Below are 22,044 nucleotides of genomic sequence, written 5' to 3' on the forward strand. Positions count from 1 at the left end.
TATATACATATATATGTATTTATATATATACATATATATTTATCTATATTTATTTATAGATATAAATATATATATGTATATAAATTACATATATATATATTTATATATATATACATATATATATTTATCTATATATATTTATAGATATAAATATATATGTATATAAATTAAAACTCTGATGAACCAGATTCTACAAAAACCTTACATTTAAATTTTTATAGGTTTTCATCATTTGATATATTTGCACTCATTGTGTCTACTTTTAATGTTCATTTTAAATGTGTGGTTTTCTTTCTTGTTCACATATAAACATTTTATTTTTAGCTTTGCTTTAAAGTTCTTGTTTTGTGATTTGTACATTCGTGAGTTAAAATAAAGTTGAACTGAAGGTCGTCTCTTTTCTTTAAACATGTTTGAGGGAAATATTCCTGAGATCCAATAGTTTTGTGTCTTTTTATGATTTTCAGCTGAGTTAACAGTCATTAAAGTGAAAACAGGATTTCATGATGAAGCTGGCACCGTTTTTTTTTTTTTTTAAAATCTTCAACTCTGCTGGTCTCGCACGACACTGCCCGCAGTCACACGATCCTCTCCTCCGGAGAAGAGGAGGCTGGGAGGCTCATCTTCCCAGCTCCAGCTCAGCTGGTCACTCACAGAGTCCGTTCCAAGGCTCCAGCCGTGCGTAATCATGAAGGTCCGACCCGCGCAGACAGGCGGACAGAGACGGGTCTGCGACGAACGGTGGAAGCGATTTTAAAAAACCTTTTACGTGTAAAAAAAAAAAAATATATATTTTTAAATCGCTTCAGCATTTTTTTAAAACATTTTTTGTATAAAAACAAAATATTATTTTATTTAAAAATCGCTTCCAGCGTCCGTCCCAGACTGTCCAGTCCGCCTGACTGCCGGGTGGGATCGGGATTCAGCCTTCATGATTACGCGCGACCGGGGTCTCGCAACGGCCATCTGCGAGTCCCCATCTCCAGATTCGCAGTGACCTGCGGAGCTCTGAGCACACAAGGCTGGTATCTGGAACCCGAGCCTCCGAGTCGGCACATCGAAGGATCTTCCGCGGTGACCAGCTGAACTTGGAGCCGGGGAGATGACGCCCTGCCCGGTCTGGCGCTCCGAGGCTCCGGAGGGAGGATCGGGGTACACCAGCAGAGCTCCACCCAGCTTGCTCTGAATTATGTTGTCGGCCACCAAGCACAAAAAATGCCAGCACATCAACATTAGACCAAGATGTTGTCAGTATTGTTTTTAAAATCTTTAAAATAAGTCCAGCCGCTGCTCCAGTCCGAGAAATTGCAAATGGCGGATTATTGTTTTGAAACGTTTCTGAAGGATCTAGTGACTCCGCCCCCGACCAATCAGTGACCGACAGTGTACTGACGTCACGTTTTTGTACCTCTTTGTACCGGTTAGAACCACAGAGCCAAGGGTACTGAAAATAGTAACAGGTGCTAAGTACCGGTACTAATGGAAAAGCCTCAGAACCGGGCCAAGTAGGGTCGAGTCGGCCCGTACCGGTACTAATGGAAAAGGGGCATAATAGCACCTTCTCACAGTGAATCAACCAGTTTGCTCCTGACAGCCAGAACTAGCTATTCACATGATAAAGGAGGACCATCAGCCTAACGACTGATCATGAGCACCCTGATGGCTGCTTGCTATTCACAGTGGGGGGTCCACTTACACAATAAACTGGACTGGGCAGCTAACACCAACACTTTGTACAAGAAAGGGCAGAGTCGCCTTTTTCTTCTGAGAAGACTCGGGTCCTTTAACGTCTGCAGGAAAATGCTGAAAATGTTTTACTACTCGGTGGTCTCCAGCGTCTTCTACTCTGTGGTGTGCTGGGGCAGCAGGGTGAAGGAAGCTGATGCCAACATACTCTATAAACTCCTCAGGGGAGCTGGCTCAGCTCTGGGAGTGGAACTGTCTCTGACAGAGGTGTCTGAGCAGAGGATGCTGAGGAAACTTCTCCAGATCCTGAACAACACGTCACACCCCCTGCATGCCACACTGGACTCCACAGCACCTTCAGTCATAGACTGAGACCACTGAGGTGCTCCACAGAACACCACAGGAAGTTCTTCCTCCCTGTGGCTATCAAACTTTTCAACACCTCCCCTTTTTCTACACATAGGACAATAAAATTAATCCTGTACTACAATAAACACTTTAATGTTTCTGTCTACACCTGACCTGTTTAGAACTTAATTGTTGGCATTTTTATATTCACTGTTGTTTTTTATATATATATTTTTTTTATTCTGTTACTTTTTTAATATCTTGTGTGATTCCTTGTGTATGTTCCCTTGTACTGAAACTCTGGCACAATAATTTCCTGTGGGATCAATAAAGATATATCTTATCAAGGATGTGCACATATTCAAGGATTCAAGGTTCTTTATTTGTCATTCGCATCCCATGTGGTGGAAGGAACAAAATTATGTACACAGGGTCCCAGTTACATCCAACAATAAAATGTAAAAGAAAAACAGTAATAAGATCTAAGATATGAACTAAGAAAAACATCAACTAAATATACACTAAGCACTAATGGCACAAAAACATCATGTCAACAGCAGCACGAACATGAGTCTGTGTGAGCAGATGAGCACGCATGAATACATCAACATGAAACAGATCAGCAGCAACATTGAAACAGATCAGCAGCAACATGATGTGATTTTTCACAGTGATTATCCTGGTTAGAGATTCATGAGTCTAACAGCCTCAGGGTAGAAGCTGTTCCTCAGTCTAGTGGTTCTACACTTAATGCTCCTTAACCTCCTTCCTGAGGGGAGCGGGGCAAAAAGTGTGTGTGCTGGGTGAGTGGGGTCCTTCATGATGCAGGTGGCCCTCTTCCTGCATCTGGAGGTGTAAATGTCTGTGATGGTGGGGAGGCTGACTCCAACAGACTTCTGTGCAGCCTTCACCACTCTCTGCAAAGCTTTTCTTTCTGCAGCTGTGCAGCCTCCATGCCACACGTTGATGCTGGAGCACAGGATGCTCTCCACTGCACACCTGTAGAAGGAGGTGAGGACTGAGCTTCCCAGACCAGCTCGTCTCAGCCGTCTGAGGAAGTAGAGTCTCTGATGAGCTTTCTTGATCAGGCTGCTGGTGTTGTTGCTCCAGCTGAGGTTGTCAGTCATGTGTACACCCAAGTACTTGTAGCTGGAGACCACTTCCACCGCAGATCCTCTTATGTTCAGGGGTGTGTGGGTGTGTTTGTTCCTTCTTAAATCCACGATTATCTCCTTTGTCTTCTTCACATTCATGTGAAGGTTATTCTCTTTGCACCAGCTCTCCAGGTGTTCCACCTCCTGCCTGTAGCTGGACTCATCATTGTTTGTGATCCATCCCACCACTGCTGTATCATCTGCAAACTTTACAATGTGACAGCCTGGATGGGTAGCTGCACAATCACACATGAGCAGAGTAACCAGGAGAGGGCTCAGCACACAGCCCTGAGGAGAGCCATTGCTGAGGGTTATGGTGGAGGAGGAGAAGTTGTGTATCCTCACAGACTGAGGTTTGTTTGTTAAGAAGTCTAGAACCCAGTCACAAATGGAGGGGCTTAGTCCTAGTGTGAGTAGTTTGTCCATCAGGGTTTGTGGGATCATGTTGTTGAAGGCAGACATGAAGTCCACAAAGAGCATACAGACTTTGGAGTTCTTCTGCTTCAGGTGGGTGAGTGCAGTGTGGACCACAGAGGACATGGCGTCTTCTGTTGATTGGTTCTCGCGGTATGCATACTGATGAGGGTCCTCATTGATGTCGATGGTTGTTTTGATGTTAGTCATGATCAGTTTTTCGAAGCATTTAGCGACTATCGGGTGAGGGCCACTGGCTGATCGTCATTCATACCAGTTACTGTAGAGCTCTTTGGGACTGGGATGATGGTGTCTTCATCCCTGAAAGATAAAGATGAAACGGACTCGTTCACTTCCTTTATCATGTGAACAGCTAGTTTTGGCTGTTGCCAGCAAACTGGTTGATCCACTATGAGAAGGTGCTGTTTATAATACTGAGTTTATTGTGGCTCCTCGGACTGTAGAAGTCTTTTGGATAAAAGACGAAACGTTTCAACAAGAAGAATCTGTCCAGAGAATCTGACTTAACTTTTTTATATTTTTCTATCTGGAATATTGAGCATGCATCAGGATACTTTATTGTTAAACAGTTTTTTTTTTTCTTTTTGTGAGTGTGTGGTGTTCTGCAATAAAAACTGAAATTCATTTTAATGAAAATTCTTGCTCTGCTGTTAATAATACTTCATCATCTGAGCCCATGTTATGTAAGTGAATACTAATGTAAAACTAATAATGTAGGCTGTTATACAAGTCCATACAAGTTGTGTAAAATTTGGAGTTAAATGTTAAAACGCAGGATGAGTGTTTGAGTCCGATTTTTTTTTTATTTGAACAAACTGTTAGTCTGTATTTTTGTGTCTTTTTGTGCTGAAGGCGATTAGATCTAGCGCTTCGTTTATGATTGGGTATTTAGGTTTCACTACTGTCTGTTAATCCATCCTATTGTCAAACATTTTCACTCTCCTTGCAGATGTCTTTGGCAGATGAGCTCCTGGCTGACCTGGAAGAGGCTGGAGATGAAGGCGAGGACGGATTGTATCCAGAAGATGAAGAAGGAGAAAGTGATGGAGAGGGGACTCGGGGAAGGACAGAGGGAAGGCTGGAAGACATTCCAGAGGAGATGGAGGTGGATTACAGTAAAGCTGAAAGTGTTACATCCATTGCCAAGCTGCGCAATAGTAAACAGGTGATTTTACTTTATTGGAGTTGGAGCTTTGCAGCTTTAAAACAAGGTGACATTTGGAACAGTAGTCCCATTCTGGTCTGGGTTTTAACCTTATTTAACCTGTTGTGTGTTTAAAGTTTTCAGAGATTGTAGACAAAATTTCAGAATACATTGGAAAGCAGCGGAAGATCTCAGATGGTGAGTGTGAATTGTTTGATATTTATTCCAGTTAATATTTGTCACAGTGTTATTTGTTTAAAGTCGCAGCTCTGGGTCATATCTTAGGTGTTTCTCGCATCTAAATCAATTTAGATGCTCTCAAATAATTCAAATGAATCCTTTTGTTTCTTCAGTTTCAGGTCCAGTCGAGGCAGACCCTGAATACAGGCTGATCGTAGCGGCCAATAACCTCACCGTGGAGATAGACAATGAGCTCAGTGAGTTAACTCTCCAAGAAAAGTAGAAATACATTTTCATTTTGATATAAACTTCTCGTGTGTGTCTGCCTCCTTTTTAGACATCATTCACAAGTTTACCAGAGACAAATACTCCAAGAGGTTTCCAGAGCTTGAGTCTTTGGTGCCAGATTCATTAGATTACATCCGTACAGTGAAGGTGAGTTTAAATTTTGATACAGATTTTACATCAAAAAGCCGTTTCTAAGTAAATGAAAGTCATGATGGTGATGCAGTTTTGCTAGAACATTGAATATTTTTGCCTTGGATAAAAAAGAAATCATTTTTATTGATGCATTTACGATCATACAAAAAATAAATACCGTATTTTCTGCCATACATGTCGCACCGCCGTATAAGTCACATCAGTCCAAATATGTCTAATAAAGTGGATAAAAAAATAAGTTTCTTCGCCATATAAGTCGCATCTATTATGCATCACGTTTGTTACGCGTCACTGCTAACAACCTGGAAATGTGGGCCGGTGTTGTGCCAAAAATCGATTTGGCTGCCAAATGGCAACTGTGGGAGTGTGCACAGGAGAACTTTAACAAGATTAACACTTAAAAGCAATTATTTGTTTGCTCAAAATTATAGCAAAGGTGTGTCTCAGTTTAACTTTTCCTTAATAAATTCACTTTAACGCTCAAATCATCTGCATTTCAAAAGCCGATTTGCGGAAGTGTGAGTGCGCAGAGGGATGACTCGCTGTGCAATTCTTCGAAATTTAACAAGACAAACACCTAAAAACAATTATTTGTTAGCTCATAATTATAGTACAGGTGTGTCTCAGTTTATTGTTTCCTTAATAAATGCACTTTAATGATCAAATCAGCTGCATTTCAAAAGTATTCGCTGCCTCGGTGCTCCGGGAGGACACAGAGGGAGGAAATCAGGAAGGAGGAATGCTGCGCATTTCTTCAAAATTTAACAAGATGACAAGCTAAAACAATTATTTGTTTGCTCGACGTTATAGTAAAGGTGTGTCACAGTTGAACTTTTCCTTAATAAATTCACTTCAACGTTCAAATCAGCTTCATTTCGCTGGGGCGGCGCAACGAAATGAAGCTGATTTGACGGTTGCTTCAGGCATGATTCTTGAGCTGGACGAAGGTGGCAGGCTATGGCAAGCAAAATGAACCCATTGGTGGGTCGAACTGAGCTCCTCTGTGGGCCTGATTTAGCTCCCGAGCTGCCAGTTGAATATCCCTGATCTAGATATTTTTAAACAGAAAATGTATAAAAGCTTACATATGCTGAGTGTTATTTAAACAAACAGGTTAATTTTTGTGCATGTGGTGCTTTAACATCTCATATTTGTTGTTCTTGCAAAGGAACTGGGCAACAATCTAGAGAAATGTAAAAACAACGAAACACTGCAGCAAATCTTGACCAATGCCACGATTATGGTTGTCAGCGTGACTGCATCGACCACACAGGGGTGAGTTTGTTCTTCAAACAACACAATCCTGTCCTGATATTAATACATGGCGTCACTGGATGGTAAACTATCTCACTTTGAATATCTGTTACTTTCCTGCCAGTTTTAAGACTTACGAAGTGTTCAGTCAAACTTAATTTTTGTATGATTTTTATTTTCCAGGTCATTACTAAGTGAAGATGAACTGAAGCAGCTTGAGGAGGCTTGTGACATGGCCCTTGAGCTGAATCAGTCCAAACACAGGATATACGAGTACGTTGAGTCCAGAATGTCGTTTATAGCCCCGAACCTGTCCATTATTGTTGGAGCATCGACTGCTGCCAAGATTATGGGTGAGAACATTTTAAAGCATCACATTCATTTACAAAAGCAGATTTTATTAGCTATTTGTCTTTCTTGTTCTTTTCTTGCTGCAGGTATTGCCGGCGGCCTCACTAATCTTTCCAAGATGCCGGCTTGTAACCTGATGCTTCTGGGTGCTCAGAGGAGAACCCTGTCCGGCTTCAGCAGCACATCTCTGCTCCCTCACACTGGCTTCATCTACCACTGTGATGTTGTGCAGCTGTTGCCACCTGTAAATGCCTGATATTTGCATATAAGTTTATTTATTTATTTTATTTTTTAACTGAAGGCTGTGGGCTACTGACAATCGTTCTTCTTCAGGACCTCAGGAGGAAGGCGGCTCGTCTGGTGGCTGCCAAGTGCACCTTGGCTTCTCGAGTGGACAGTTTTCACGAGAGTTCAGATGGAAAGGTGGACATTTTATAGAATCAGTCCAGCTAAATTTATCTGCAGCTGCACTTTATTGCAGTGAAAAAATATTTAAAGATCAGTCTCCTAAATGTATTTATTACACCGTTATTTTGTTTCCGGTCTGACAACTCAAGCGTAGATCGTCTTTAATTATCCACTTGCAGCAAAACTGATGAAAGCTTTCATTTCTGCAGGTTGGTTATGATCTAAAAGAAGAGATCGAGAGGAAGTTTGATAAATGGCAGGAGCCTCCACCGGTGAAGCAGGTCAAACCGCTGCCAGCTCCACTGGATGGACAGAGGAAGAAGAGAGGAGGAAGGAGGTATGTCTGCTTCTTTACTGTTATCCTTATTCAGACCCATGGTACTCTTTAAAAAACATTCAAACCAGGTGTGTTTATTCACATCTTTATATAATGTAAATTTAAATAAGCTCTTGAAACTAGTCATTTCAGGAAAATGGAACAAAATATTCAGCAAGAACAGGACACGTTAGAGCAAAGACGAGCAGCTTGTATTAACCCACGCACACGCGTTTAGAAAAGCAGCAGGTAAAAATATATGAAGCTTTATCACACAACACTCGTCTGTTTTTTCCCCTGTAGGTATCGAAAGATGAAGGAGCGTCTCGGCCTGACTGAGATACGGAAACACGCCAACAGAATGACGTTCGCTGAGGTTTGTGGAGATTTTCTCAGCTGTCTGTTTGGATTTATATAATGTGGCATCATTAACTTGCTGAGACCGTTTCTCTAATAAAAACTAACCCATCAGGCTTCAACATCTAATACTAATCTAATAATCTAATCTAATACCAAATGTAAACAAATTACTTGTTGGCAATTGTCATTTATTACAAATTTATGCCGTAGACTTTTGGAAGTGAATGGTATTTAGTTTTTCTCTTTTTATCATAGATGATACACATATCGAATTCAAACTAAAAGCATAGAAAAATTGCTTATTTTGAGAGCTGTTGTGTCTTTAAAAAATCTTTAAATGGACTGCATTGTTTTGGGATTGTTTAGTGCAATAAATAATGAAGCTCTTAATTCAATTAAATTCAACCTTTTATTTAAACCGATAAGTCACATTGAGCCTTGATGACTCATTTACAAGTGAGACCCGTTTGGACAGACAATAAAAAGTGGTGAAAAATGACACATAGGGTTTGGAGACAAAAAAAATTCCTAACATGCTTTTAATCTTTGGTTGAAGGTCAACAACATGATAATGAAAAAGTCTTCCACACTAGCACATAATGATGCATAAGATGTGGGGTTTTGAGCTTGTTGCGCTATAGTGACACTAATAAGGCTCACTGACATTGCAGATCGAAGATGATGCCTATCAGGAGGATCTGGGCTTCAGTCTGGGTCAGCTGGGGAAGAGCGGCAGTGGCAGAGTCCGGCAGGCTCAGGTCAACGAGGCCACCAAGGCGAGGATCTCCAAATCACTGCAGGTAAACGCTGACAGAGCGCTTCATTTTTCCACTCTCCACCTCCCAAGTATTTTTTTTTCATGATCTTTAATGCTGAACCTTCTGTCATTCATGACAGAGAACGTTGCAGAAGCAGAGCATGACGTACGGAGGAAAGTCCACAGTCAGAGATCGCTCCTCGGGAACCAGCTCCAGTGTAGCTTTCACTCCTCTTCAGGCAAGAACCAGTTCAGTAGGAGAGCGTTAAGTTAGGTTTCATCGTCATCTCACCATTTATCTGCTTTCCTCTGCAGGGCCTGGAGATCGTGAACCCACAGGCTGCAGAGAAGAAGGTGGCTGAAGCCAACCAGAAATATTTCTCCAACATGGCTGAGTTCCTCAAAGTCAAAAAGGAATCCAAGATGTGAAACCTCAAACATGCAGATCCTGCACGCTGCATCACAACATATTTCACGTCCTATTGTACTTCACCTTGTATTTTCTATTTGTCCATTTGAATTAAAATTAAACTCCACAGTGCCCCGTCTTCTAGGAGAGAACTGTTTTAAACTTTAATTTTTGAACAGACCTAAAGTTTTTTTTTTAAATAAACATTTATCCCAACCAACAGGACTTTACACCACACACGATGATGCATATTTCTTAAAAGTATTTATTGAAATTTTACAATTGTTTTTATAGTCCCATTTTTTTAAGAACATCTCCCATGCAGAACTGTGACGAGGGGGGGGGGGGAAATGGTTGAGATTCACATTTTTGCTTTCTCCTGACCGTCCCCTGTCTGAAAATCTGAAGAACCCCCAAAAAATATAATCTCTAAAATGCAGCTCTCAGAACTGTGCATCTTTTTCTACACAAAACAAAACCTTTGAAACTGATCCCACTCAATAAGATCTGGAATAATTTTTTTTTTTAATCGTAAAAAAAAATGGATGCAAAAGATAAAATTCTGTTCCTCTGCAACACATTGAGTTCAATCTGCCACCTGAATTTTAGCATTTTTGTTTAAACTACATGTAAACAATTGTATCAAGTGTACATTCACCTTATAGGGATTTCACTTAAATATCAGGTGATAAATTGAACACTGACTCGAAATGAATGTAACAGAAATAAACTTAAAAGTGGGGAACGGATTCGGGTTCTTAATCCAACATGGCATATTTTGCAAGAGGTGATTCATGTAGAGCTACATTCACTGCACTCAGAGTAGCCTTTCTGCAGAGAACAAAATGTAAATGGTCAAACATCAAGTAGATAAGATTTCTCCAAACCCTAATATTTATTTTACAAGTTTATTAAGTAGTCACAAACATGGAGGCGCCATAATATTTGACAGGTTTAACTTAAAAACATTTTATTTGCAAAGAGAGGGAGTCAGAGACCAGTTCAATTGCATAGCAATTTAATCCATGTCCAATAAGGACTCTTTCCCTGTCACAGGGAGAGGCCCTGTGGTCACTCTCAATCACGTTTTATTCGACCAAGACAAATATCAATAAAACTATTGATAACTGCTCACTATCTTCAATAGTGACCATATTCAACAGGCATTGTAGGGTCTTAAAAGAAGCCATTCCTACACACCATGACTAAATGTCCACTGGACATCGCCATCCTAAACCACGTTACAGAAAATACAGGATGGGCACCTTAAATCCAAAGTTTGTTTTGTGTCGAAGGCTTCCAGGCTCATGTTGGATGTGTGGTAGAGAATCATGTTGAAACAGGAAAATAAAGGAAAAAAAACAAAACAAACATGCATGGGGTAGGCTTTCCTAATGCCACATACTGAGTGTGCACACAGACAGGCACAAACGCAGATCTCCAACGAGAGCCTTCCCAGCTCGTGCAGCGCAGTGCGTTTGATCAGACCCACGGGGCGTTTTTATCAAAAAGCAAAGCACTACACGAGGAGCTTGGGCTTCGCATTGAGATGCAGCCTATACAGACACCAGTCTCCACTCCAGGAGAGGGTTTCTACTACACATCACAATCTCTATCCACAGTTTTGGCGTTCAGTCTCGGAATGTCAACAGCAGCACGGTTTTGTCTTTTTCTCTGTCCTTTCGTGTCCCCTCAGTGCGTCACTGCAAGTCTCTGTCTTCGAGGTACCTGTACTCGAAGGTGAACCCCTCCTTCTTCCTCTGGCCCCATTTCTCATAGTCAAAGTAAATGTAAGTGCCCTGTGTGGACAGAAGGGTGATAAAGAAATGTGAATATAATAAAAAAAAAATCAGGAGATCTCAAGTTCTTCACTGTGAAGGAGCTGCACCTGTTCAAACTCATCAGTGATAGTCTTGGGCTCCTCGTGCCTCTGAAACCACATCATGTACTTGGTATGAAACCTCCATGATTGTTTCTTTAGAGCCTTGGCAGACAAATACTGAGCCTTAGTGCCCTAGGAGAGAAAGAGGATCAAAACTTGAATTCACAAACTTGAAGGAAAAAAAATTATCTAATGAGGTTAATCATTACCTCCAGGTAGTAGAAGATGAAGAAGAGCGTTTCTGTGGACAGTCTCTGGTAGAACTCTATGGTGTCAGAGTGGTGGGTTGGTACTTGATGGTGGTAGGGCAAAGTGGGACATGGATTCCTCATCAGGTATTGCCTTTAAAAACAAATAAAAAAAAAATTAAAAAAAAATCAGAAAACAGTTTTTATCACCAAATACTTTCTCCTTCCCATACTGACAACTCATTTTGGTGTACAAAATACGTCTAGCTATCAAAAACAAACAAACAAAAAAAAAAAATCTTTCAATTATTTTAAGTTGAATTTGTGTCAGCAGTGGGATCTTGACCTCAACTTTAGACTTCCATAAAGAGTATGTCAGAAAAATCTAAACTGAAAACTGCGAGCTGCTCACCTGATCCTCTCAGAGTCAGACGGGTGAGGCATGTGGTTCCACACAGAGTCCTGCATCGCCTGCTGGTACAGCTGCTCTTTGGGGAGAGGGGTTGGACCCAGTGGACAGACCCCGAGTAACGGAGGGATACTGACCTCCGACACGGACGGCTGAGGAGCAGCGGGCGTACCAGGCGCTGCTGACGAACCAGAGAAGATATCTGTAGGATGAGGAAAATGTTCAAATGGTCACACAGGAAACCATAACAGCACCTCACAGCCAGGTTCAGAGCAGAACGCCTTCTATTGTCATTGTATCATAAAAACACAACAAAAATACAAGTGCAGCTCCTGTAAGGTGCCTATGATGAAAACTCATCTTCATACAATTCACACAATAAAGTAGAATGAAACTATGTACCGTCCATAAGTGGGCATTACACATAGTTAAATAAAATGACTACATTAAAAATGGGTAATCAATATCCCAGGTAGATATTCGATTCAGCAGCATTTAGGATTCTAATGGTAGAAAGTTCTTTTTCAGTCTGTTCTACATTTTGAAGACCTGAACATTCTCCCCGAAGGCAGCAAGTTAAGCAGCTGCTGCTCAGGGTGGGAAGTGTCAGAAGAGTCTCTGAGCTCTACTGAGGCAACGCAACCAAGCGATGCCCTCCATCAAGGGCTAAGGGCAGCCGATAATCCTTTCTGCAGTCCTGTTTACCCTTTGCAAGGCCGTCCTGTCAGCAGCAAAGCAAGCAGCAAATCACACAGTGACAGTACATCAGTACCGATTCTATGGTGACCTAATAGAAGGACATCAGTGGCTTCACACCAAGGTGGCTCCTCCGCAAGACCCGTACAAAGTGGAGTCTCTGCTTTGCCTCTGATCAATGCTGATGTATTGGTGACCCAAGTGAGGTCCTCAGTAATGAGGACTCCCAGAAACTTGAAGGACACTTTTTCCACATGTCCCACTGATGGTCAGAGGAGCATGATGGAGCCCTCTTTGCCTCCTGAAATCTATGACCATCTCTTTGGTCTTGGAAGTATTGGGCTCCAGATTTTTCTTGGTGCACCACTCTGCCAACGCCTGTACTTCCTCTCTATAAACTAACTTATCATCCTGTGATCAGCCCAATCACAGTGGTGTCATCGGTGAACTTAATGATAGAGTTTGAGGGGCAGAATCATGCATGTAGAGGGTATACAGAAGAGGGCTCAGCACAAAGCCCTGGGGAGAGCCAGTGCTGATCGTCAGAGTGGAATTACTTTGACAACCTGTGGTTGTCAAAAAAAATCTTTGATCCAGCAACAGATGGAGGGGAGGGGGCATTATACAGATCATAGAGTTACTCCACCAGGATGTTGGGTATGATGGTGTTAAAAGCCGAGCTGTCATCAATGAACAGCATCCTAACATGTCCCCGAGAGCTCCAGATGGTGCAGGGCTGTGCAGAAAGCAGTGGCGACGACGTAGTCTATGGACCGGGATGCATTAAAAATCCCAGTCAGGACTCCTGTCAGTTGATCTGCACATGCGTGAAGCAACTGCCCAGAACACCATCTGGTCCAACAGCTTTGTGAAGGCTCACAGCCTTCAGAACAAGCTGATCCTGGAGCATGGGAGGTAGAGGACTGGAGGATGGCCGAGACACTAATGATGTGGCAGCTCTTGGTAAATCAAAGCAAGCGAAGAAGAGATTAAGTTCTTCTGCTAGAGAGGCAGCCGCATCGACTGCAACTGGCAAGTTTCCAAAGAAGTTTGCCAGGTGGTGAATCCCTTGCCACACCCTATGTGAGTCATCGTCCTCCAGATGCGATTCCACTTTCCTCCTGTACTCCTTCGCTGCCTTGATGCCTCTCCTGTGTTCAGATCTTGCTGTACTGTACAGAACTCTGTCACATGACTTACAAGCAGAGTTCCAGGCACTCAAGAGTGCCTTCACCACTAAGGTCATCCCAAGGTTTTTGGTTAGGACAAACCAGAATCTTTCTGTCCATAGTGACAGCATCTACAGTATCTGATGTATGACAGCATCTGCTCGCTCCTGTCGTTCCAGGTTGGAAAATATAGTCCACTCTGTAATTTGGAAGCAGTCCTGCAATTGATTAAGTGTTCCCTCAGGCCAGATATTTACAGTCTTAACCACTGGCTTAGTTATCCTCCATTGTGGGGTATATGCAGGTACAAAGAGCAGGGAGCGATGGTCAGACAAGTTCAGGTAAGGGAGGAGGACAGTCTTATAAGACCACTTCAGGGTGGAATAAACATGATCACATCTGGTTAGGTAATATATGTACTGCATTAACCATTTTAATCCAACAATCCATTTAAAAATGTTTAAACTCTGAACACTAAAACAGCACGGGCATTACTGACTAGCTAGTCCTTATGTTTCATTGAAATGTAAAACTCAAATCAATTGAAATGCCTTAAATACCATAATACAATAACTCTACCACAGCTGTCAATGACACACTGTTTGGCATTTACTCAAGAAATGCTGTGCTGTAGACACTGCAGAAACTTGAAATTATTAAAAGTTTACAGGGTGATAATTGTTTTAGAAGTGTGGATATTTTGCCTGACCGTTCAGACCTCTCTCGGTCACATGAAGGTTGGGAATCTCTCCGTCTAGACCCGATCCGAGTGCTGCTCTCTCAGCCATCACCTTCAGGGAACTGAGGCCTTTAGGAGCCTGAGGACATGATGGGAACATGATAAATGCATGTAATAAAATACCAAGTCAAATAAACATTCAGGTGTTCATAAAGAAGAAATACCAAAGCATAAAACTCACAACAAATGAAAATAAAAACAAATATTTAAAAAATTACCTTTAGTACTTAAGCTTCATTAAAAACCATGCATCTGTCACAGTTACAGCTTATTTTCTGAGCAACAGCTCCTCACAGTGTCACAATCACAAGCCGTCCCAATTTCTAATTATCTCAGTTGCAAACAGTAATAGGATCCAAACTGTCAAAAATTAAATGCTCATTGCAGAAGAAATGTTTCCATGCTAATTAAATCCAATTTCTTCACAATTTATATTTATACATCACCAGTGACTGCTGCCTTATTTGTGCTTGTAGAAAATAAAAACTAGAGGAGTTACTGTTTATAAAGAAAAAAGTATTTTTGGCATGTTTCCTAGTCGAGTGCTGTTGCATAACTGTACCCTTTTTCATTTGATGTAAATTTGGCTAAAAACAGAAGTTTGTGGGCAGCTTGAAATATATATATTTAAAGTGATACTTAAAAGTTGAACGTATAAATACCTTTCAGTAATGTACCAAAGAAAAGTACTAGAAACCACACAAGACAGATGAGTCACTAATTAAAATGTAAATAAATAAAACATGTCTAAGTTTGTTAATACTTTTCTCACTGCAAATATTTTGGCTTTTTATGGCAGAAAAGACAGGTAAAATTCATATCTTAAAAATTACTGCATTTAGATGAGCTGAACGAAGGATTCCAGTACTTTGCTGTCCTGCTCACTGCTGTGGCTTTAATGGGAATGATCAGTCGTTAGCAAAATTAGCCTCAGCTGTGATTATCCTGCTGAGACAAGTTGAAATGTCTGGTGTAGAAAAGTCTGCTATCAGTTTCTCCTGACAATAATTAGGACAGAAAATGAACAAAATCAATGACAGATTGATCTTCTTACATCCAAAGTACTAATGGCAACAACTTGGAGCATCAAGGCAGATGTTCCATTACTGTATAATTACTCTCAGAGCATTTTGTTCAACATCTCAAGCAGCTTGTGCCCATCTGATGTTAAATCTCTCCCTACTCTAAATTAAGAGGCTGCTGCTACACCTGGCATTAATCTGATTGGTTCACATGACCCGCTTGGCTCACCTCAAGGCCTTCAGAGGCCTGTGGATAAGAGTGGGGCCCGTTCAGAAGACTCCCTCCACTGGGTGTACTGTCTGAGAATGAGGGGGATGGAGAACTGGGGGGCAGGGTGATGGAGCTGATTAAACTGGGACCGTTGTCCATCCTGCACAAGACAAGAGTTAACTTGACAAAATTAGAAACCACCAAGCACCAAAAAAATAAAAAATAACTAGACAAATGTGAAGTCCCAGGTGTTAAAGTGGAGGAAAGAAAAGGACTTACGGCTGGCTGGTTGAGGAGCTGAGGGATGAGGATTGGCTGTTTTGTGACTGGTTTGGCGTGCTAAGAGACAATTCTGTGGAGCTCTCTGCCACTACAGCACTGTAACCTGAAGGCAGAGGTTAGGAGTGTTCATGTAAAATAAAACCCACAATCAACTTAAAAATTACAAGACATTAACTCACTTGTGCTTCCATTTTGCTTCAGTCCACTTGGTGGTCTAGCAGGAGCAGCATTCACTCCTACTGGTCCAACCCCACCAACACTTCCTCCGTTGCCAACCATCAAACCAACTACTCCGGCTGTGGTGCTGGCAGAAATTGGGGGCATCTGAGAGGTAGCAGGGGCCACGCCCTGCCCAGGGACCAAACTCAAAATACTCCCACTCAGAGAATTGTGTGCCTGGTTGGAACCTAGCAAACTAAGCCCTGACCCCGTGCCATTGGTGGTGATTCCACTTGACCCTGAGGTGGGGATGGAAGTGCTGCTCTCTGTTAAAATGCTGGACTGTGTTGTGCAGCTCAGGCCCAAACCTCCAGATGCTGCTGCATGAGCATAAAGGGCAGATGTGGACCCTGAAATGAGGCCTGCCATTGTGTTTAAAGGAGTGGTGTGGCCAGTCAAGCCTAAACTTGACATTTGGTTGGCACTGCTGGTCCCCGTTATGCCACCTTTTCTTAAATCCAGCCCCAGCCCCAAACTGGATGCGGCAGTGGGCCCGGAGATGGGTTGAGAGTTGGGAGCTGATGAAGTGGGCGTGCTGGGTGTGGTTAAAGAAGGGACAGTGGATGTTGGGAGAAGAGGGTTGCTGGGTGGGCTGGGGGTGTTGTTCGAGGGAACGGATGGTTTAGTCTGAGGTGGCTGTTGTTGCTGCTGCTGCTGTGGTTGGTTTGATTGCTGAGATTGTTGCTGCTGTTGTGCAGACTGATGCTGATGTTGTTGTACTGCGCTACTAAAGCTTCCTATGAGAGTACTGCTCGTGGGAATCGTGAGAATGCCTCCAACAACACTTGCCATGGACACAAGGGAAGAGGATGAAGAAGACCCAGAGGTGGTGGAAGAAGAAAAGGAAGATTGTAAAGATGGGGCGCCATTCTTCACTGGCGACTGGAAATGAAACACAAAACAATCTCAAATAACTGTCCAAGAAGGCAATTACAGAAGTGCAAAGTGAGAAAAAAAAAGCACAAAGTTTTACAGAAATCTACAGAATCCCATTTGTGCAGGAAATAGCAAAGTATAATCAGAAATCTCCAACCGTGGCCCCACAGAGAAAGCTTGTTTCATTTCAGTGCAAAGAAGCCAACCAAACAAGCAAAACAAAAAAAAATACTCCAGCCAGTGTGAGTCTCCAGGACCAAGGGTGAAGAATGCTGCACTACACTGTTTAACTACTGACACAGCACAGATGTGAGCCTCTCACCTGACTAACTTCACTGTCTGTCGACCGTCCCCTTTTCTTATCGTCCTCTGAGTTCTCCTATAGGAGGAGATACCTTGATATAACAATCCACCTTTGAAAAGTTGATTCAGCATACCAGCCAGTGGTATAGAAGAGTAAACTGTATTCATACTAAGGTGGAAAATATGTGCAATATGTCAGGAAGTACTTTTTCTACTGAACATCCCTATAAAACTTTGAAAAATGTTTAAACGCTAATAACATTTAGAACTTACTGCGGTGCAAGTAGCTGGGGATGGAGGGATTGGTGAAGAAGATGTGGTGGACGTGGGAGTGCTGCTCGAATGGAGGTACATTTCATCTTCCATGTTGCCCTGACCTGACGGAGAAGTTGCAACTAACGCTGCAGCTACAAAAAGAAAAACAAGAGGCTGTCAGGTGACATCGTCAAACCCGAAGAAAGAAATTTAAAAAATATATATATTTGCAGTCTTTTCTCACGGATGTCTTCCAGGTCTAAGTCGTCATAAAGGAACTCATTCTCCTCAAAATCCAGGTCTTGAGAGGAATCAATGTAGTACTCAACATCATCCTTGATCTTTTGTATTGCATCCACCGGCACAGAATCATTGTCCAGCATTCGTAAAATGGTCTCTAACATGCGAATGTGGAATCTATGCCGCTCAATCAACCGCTTGAGCTCATCGATGCGGTCTTGTTTCTACACAAGAAAAAGAAACACATTTAATTTAGCAAAATGTTTATTGCACTAGAATAGAAACAAGCAGCACTGCATGGTTGTAAAAGGTGGATGGGTTTACCTCCTTATCGCCTTTCTTTTTTCGTGTCTGGACTGAAAGAGATTCTACCTCACTCTCAAACTGATCCACCTGCATATTTAGTGTGTCTATTGTATTCTGAAAATCAGGAGGAAGACAAAAGTGTTAATGTAAACATGAGCATTTATTTAAAAAAAAAAACTGATTTTAGAGTTTCAAATCTTAACATTTTCTTGATTTCCTTCCCTTGTGATGAAACTAGCATTTAAAATAAACATAGGATGACATAATGTTTTAAATAGATGTGAATATTTTACTGTTAGCCACTGTCCCGTCTCTTCCTTTTCCCTCTGAGCTGGATCCACCTTCTGAGCAAGCCCCAAGCCTTCTTTAGAGTATGCTTTTGTTTTTGTTTCACGCTCCACCACTTTGAACCGTTCCATTTGCTAAAAACAATAAACAATCGGATAAGTCTCATTATTTTCACCGTAAAAATCAAGGTCTTATTTTGATTATGATAATTAAAATAGAGAGAACGTAACAGCAGCCTATGGAAAAAAAAAAAAAAGCACTGCATCTGGTGGGGTTTTTTTCTTCCCCCCAAAGCACTCAGTCCTTTCTTAACATTTCAGAAATGTGTTGGTGTCATTTGTGTTCCTTATTGTCAGAAAACCAATTACCAGTACATTGGTAAAATATTTTGTTCTAGCAACCATGAAACTGCAGGAGAAGCAGTTCTCTCTCTATCTTCCTATCTCGAACCATTCTTGTGATAAGTTTTAGATATAAATGACGTCAGCAGTGACAGAAAAGGTCATTTACAATTTGAGAACTAAATGTTTCTGGTTAGTTTTATCACCCGCATGCATTTTTTTTTTTTTTTTTTACCAGCTGTGTAGTAAGCGTGATGAGGAGGTGTTGAGCATACTATAATAAAGAAAAGACCAGCTCCATGAATGCATGCAAGGACAAAAGCTAAAAATAAAAAAAAGAAGTATATTCTAAACACCATACCGTCTCTATAAGTTTGCGGTTCTCAACTAGCTGCCTTTTGTCTTTGATTTCGTTTGAGGCCACCCACGTTTTAATTTGATCTCTCAATCGCTGGAAGAACACAGAAGATGAACATTAAAGCACAGTCCATTCTGCACACCAGCACTTATTTTGGTAAAATAAAATAAAAAAAGGCTGTATCAACTTGTCTTACTTGTAGTTTTTTAATCTCTTTCTTGAGGTCAGCCTCGTATTTTTCCTTCTGGTTTGCATTGGCTGCATTGTGGAGCTGAAAAGCAGATGCATACGCAATAAAGTGTGGATCTGATGCTTTAGTTAGAAAATCCCATTAAAAAAAAATGATGTGTAAGTCTCTTACCTTTTGCCAAATATCTTCAAACTGCTCTACACCCTCAGCTACTTTTTTCAAACATCTATCAATTTCACCTACAGAGGTAGAAGATGTGGAATAATAGCTCATATTAGATGTATAAATGGGAAAGTATCTAGGACTACAAGCTAGATAGTGACTTATCCTGGGCAACATGAACAGTTTCACAGACTTGTTTTACCTTGTAGTTTTCTCTTGTCAGCCATGGCTCTGACTACGACAATGTCCACATTCCGTCTGTCAAGAAGTCGGCTATGCAACAAAATAAACATGTGTAAATTCAGCGTTTAAGCGAGACAAATCTCCCACCAACAGCAGGAGCCGTACACCGGGCTGCAGCGACTGAAACTGACGTTAACTCCATCCAGCTGGACAGTTGTCATAAGCAGCACAACTTAACACATCCGCTACAGAACTAAATTATTTTCGTCAAAAACACGTATATGGAAGCCTCCTGGTGGTTATATATGAACAACTTATATTATCCCACTAATATCATCAATTGGTCCTGATATAGATGTCAGCTAAAATTAGCAGACTAGCAAGCTAACGTTAACACTGGTCAGTTGTTCGTGCACTTCGCTCGGTTAGCAACCGGTCCTTTCTAAAACAAGCATCCTGAAAAATCATTTATGCTTTTAACATTCATGCATCATTACTCTGGGGTCTAGAATAGTTTTCATGAGATGGTTTTACGTTGTGAAAGCCACATAAAACGAGAATTAGTTCTAATCGACGGTATGCTAGCTAATATGGCTAACATGCTAACTAGCCGCTTAGCTAGCCAAATTAAGGAAAAAGGGAAACTGGGTCGACCCGACTGTCTACATTGATACTTGTGTACGACATTTACCTAGAGTATGGGATTTCGGTTATCTTATTTCAAATACAGCCAAAACTACTTCCAGAAAGTCTTCTTTACTTCCAAAATGTTTTCTTTTCGTTAAGCTCGCTCACAGTAATGTAGCTGAAGATGGACGGTAGCTAAAATCCCACCTCCAAAATCAAACCCCGCCCACACATCTTTTCTAAGAGATCTGATTGGGCAGAAGTTACATCGATCACTCCAACATAAAGCTCGACTATTGGCTCAGCAGTTGTCAGAGTTTTGATTGAAGAATAAAGGTCCAATTCCATTTTCTGTCTCGTCTTTCTGTACAAAATATCTTTACGTGAGAACATGCATACATTTGTCATTTAGACAGAAAGGTAATTTGGTCATTTGTGAAATTCTATCCATTTTTGCATTATAACTTTGTCTTCTGTTGTGACAAACCATCACATAATAAATAATAATAATTCTATAATAATTGACCAAACACATATAAAAAAGCTTGTTTTATTTTGCCTGAAACATTGTATGTGAAGCTGAGCTATAACCAATCTAACAAAAACAACAAAATACTGAAAAAACAAATGTGTTATATAGTGATGCTTTGTCTGTTTGATCATAATTTGTAATATTGATGACATTCTGTTCCATATTGTAACTGTACACAAAACTGTACACATAATTATGCATTTATCAGTATAAACTATAAAAAGTGAAGAAAAAAAACCCCCAAAACAAAGCAGATGCATTTACACAGATTAGATCAATTTGTAGTCTTAAAGTGAAACAAAAATTATGTAAAGCCTGACTCCATCATCATCTCCATTATATCCAGGGTGCTGATCAGTGCGACAGAGATGTTGGACTCGACATTTCTCCAAACTGTGTCTCTGGCAGAACAGAAACATCTGGTTCAACCTGAGAAAAAGAAGCAATAATTTTGTTTACCTGAAAAGGATTACTCTACACCGTTAATTGTTTAAACGTTTAATCATTCTGTACTGTAACACACGCAGCCTTGTGGACAACAACAGACTGAATTATTCACTAACTTGTTGGTCTTTGTCCTTGTCTTGCCGAGGAATTCGGTGCCTCTTCTTCTTTGGTCCAGCTGGAGGATGAAGAGCTGCAGAGGAACTTGACACACAATTTGGTTTTATATCCTCAACCCCAGCAGAAGAATCTAAGTGGGCTCCAGACTCATCCTGAAACAAATGTCAGGAAATACTTTTAAAGCCAATGGCTCTTAGCATGAATGGTTGAGGTTGTGCATGCTGGACTGAAATGACAAATGTTCAAGCAGCATTTATGTATGCTGAAAGACATATGAACAAAATCTATACTTAACATCTTGAGAACTGGACACCAATAAGAGTGACAGCCTTAAATAAACCAATCAATTAGCAATTTGCATTTCAAACCAATTCCACAAATAAAAGCAAAAGGTATGAAAATCCGAGTCCTCTTCAATCAAAACAAAATTAAAACGTTTACTTATTATAAACAGAAATAAATTTAGAAAATAACCAAATACAAAAACTAAAATTTTATTATGCAGATATAAAAATGTACACACACAATTTACATAAGAATAAACAACTTACAGCACATACAGGTCCTTCTCAAAAAATTAGCATATTGTGATAAAGGTAATTATTTTCCATAATGTAATGATAAAAATGAAACTTTCATATATTTCAGATTCATTGCACACCAACTGAAATATTTCAGGTCTTTAATTGTTTTAATACTGATGATTATGGCATACAGCTCATGAAAACCCAAAATGCCTGTCCCAAAAAATTAGCATAT

The 22,044-nt window shown here is 40.9% G+C and overlaps 2 protein-coding genes across 4 annotated transcripts; one reads left to right on the forward strand and one right to left on the reverse strand.

The window, feature by feature from the left end:
* Positions 1–4,572: 4,572 nt before the first annotated feature.
* Positions 4,573–9,323, forward strand: prpf31 (PRP31 pre-mRNA processing factor 31 homolog (yeast)). Its single transcript, XM_037676269.1, has 13 exons — positions 4,573–4,788; positions 4,905–4,965; positions 5,121–5,204; positions 5,285–5,382; positions 6,557–6,663; positions 6,826–6,995; positions 7,080–7,237; positions 7,327–7,416; positions 7,611–7,738; positions 8,021–8,093; positions 8,749–8,877; positions 8,975–9,073; positions 9,150–9,323. Exons 1-13 carry the CDS (start codon positions 4,573–4,575, stop codon positions 9,261–9,263), a joined length of 1,527 nt encoding a protein of 508 aa, XP_037532197.1. The 3' UTR covers positions 9,264–9,323.
* A 1,224-nt stretch (positions 9,324–10,547) lies between these two features.
* cnot3a (CCR4-NOT transcription complex, subunit 3a) lies at positions 10,548–20,394 on the reverse strand. 3 transcript variants are annotated; one of them, XM_037676271.1, is made up of 18 exons: positions 20,254–20,394; positions 19,582–19,652; positions 19,389–19,456; positions 19,224–19,298; positions 19,031–19,120; positions 18,334–18,462; positions 18,059–18,154; positions 17,739–17,958; positions 17,513–17,646; positions 17,259–17,315; positions 16,021–16,942; positions 15,839–15,944; positions 15,578–15,719; positions 14,306–14,405; positions 11,726–11,924; positions 11,335–11,467; positions 11,132–11,257; positions 10,548–11,042 (listed from the first exon to the last, which is right to left on the reverse strand). In XM_037676271.1, exons 2-18 carry the CDS (start codon positions 19,604–19,606, stop codon positions 10,944–10,946), a joined length of 2,721 nt encoding a protein of 906 aa, XP_037532199.1. In that variant the 5' UTR covers positions 19,607–19,652; positions 20,254–20,394; the 3' UTR covers positions 10,548–10,943. The 3 variants fall into 3 exon arrangements, with proteins under 3 accessions (XP_037532199.1, XP_037532198.1, XP_037532200.1); XM_037676270.1 differs by having other exon boundaries at positions 14,297–14,405; XM_037676272.1 differs by lacking the exon at positions 17,259–17,315 and having other exon boundaries at positions 14,297–14,405.
* Positions 20,395–22,044: the final 1,650 nt, after the last annotated feature.

The sequence above is a fragment of the Nematolebias whitei genome, chromosome 5, assembly GCF_014905685.2.
Source record: "Nematolebias whitei isolate Nwh7 chromosome 5, NemWhi1, whole genome shotgun sequence".
Lineage (NCBI taxonomy): Eukaryota > Metazoa > Chordata > Actinopteri > Cyprinodontiformes > Rivulidae > Nematolebias > Nematolebias whitei.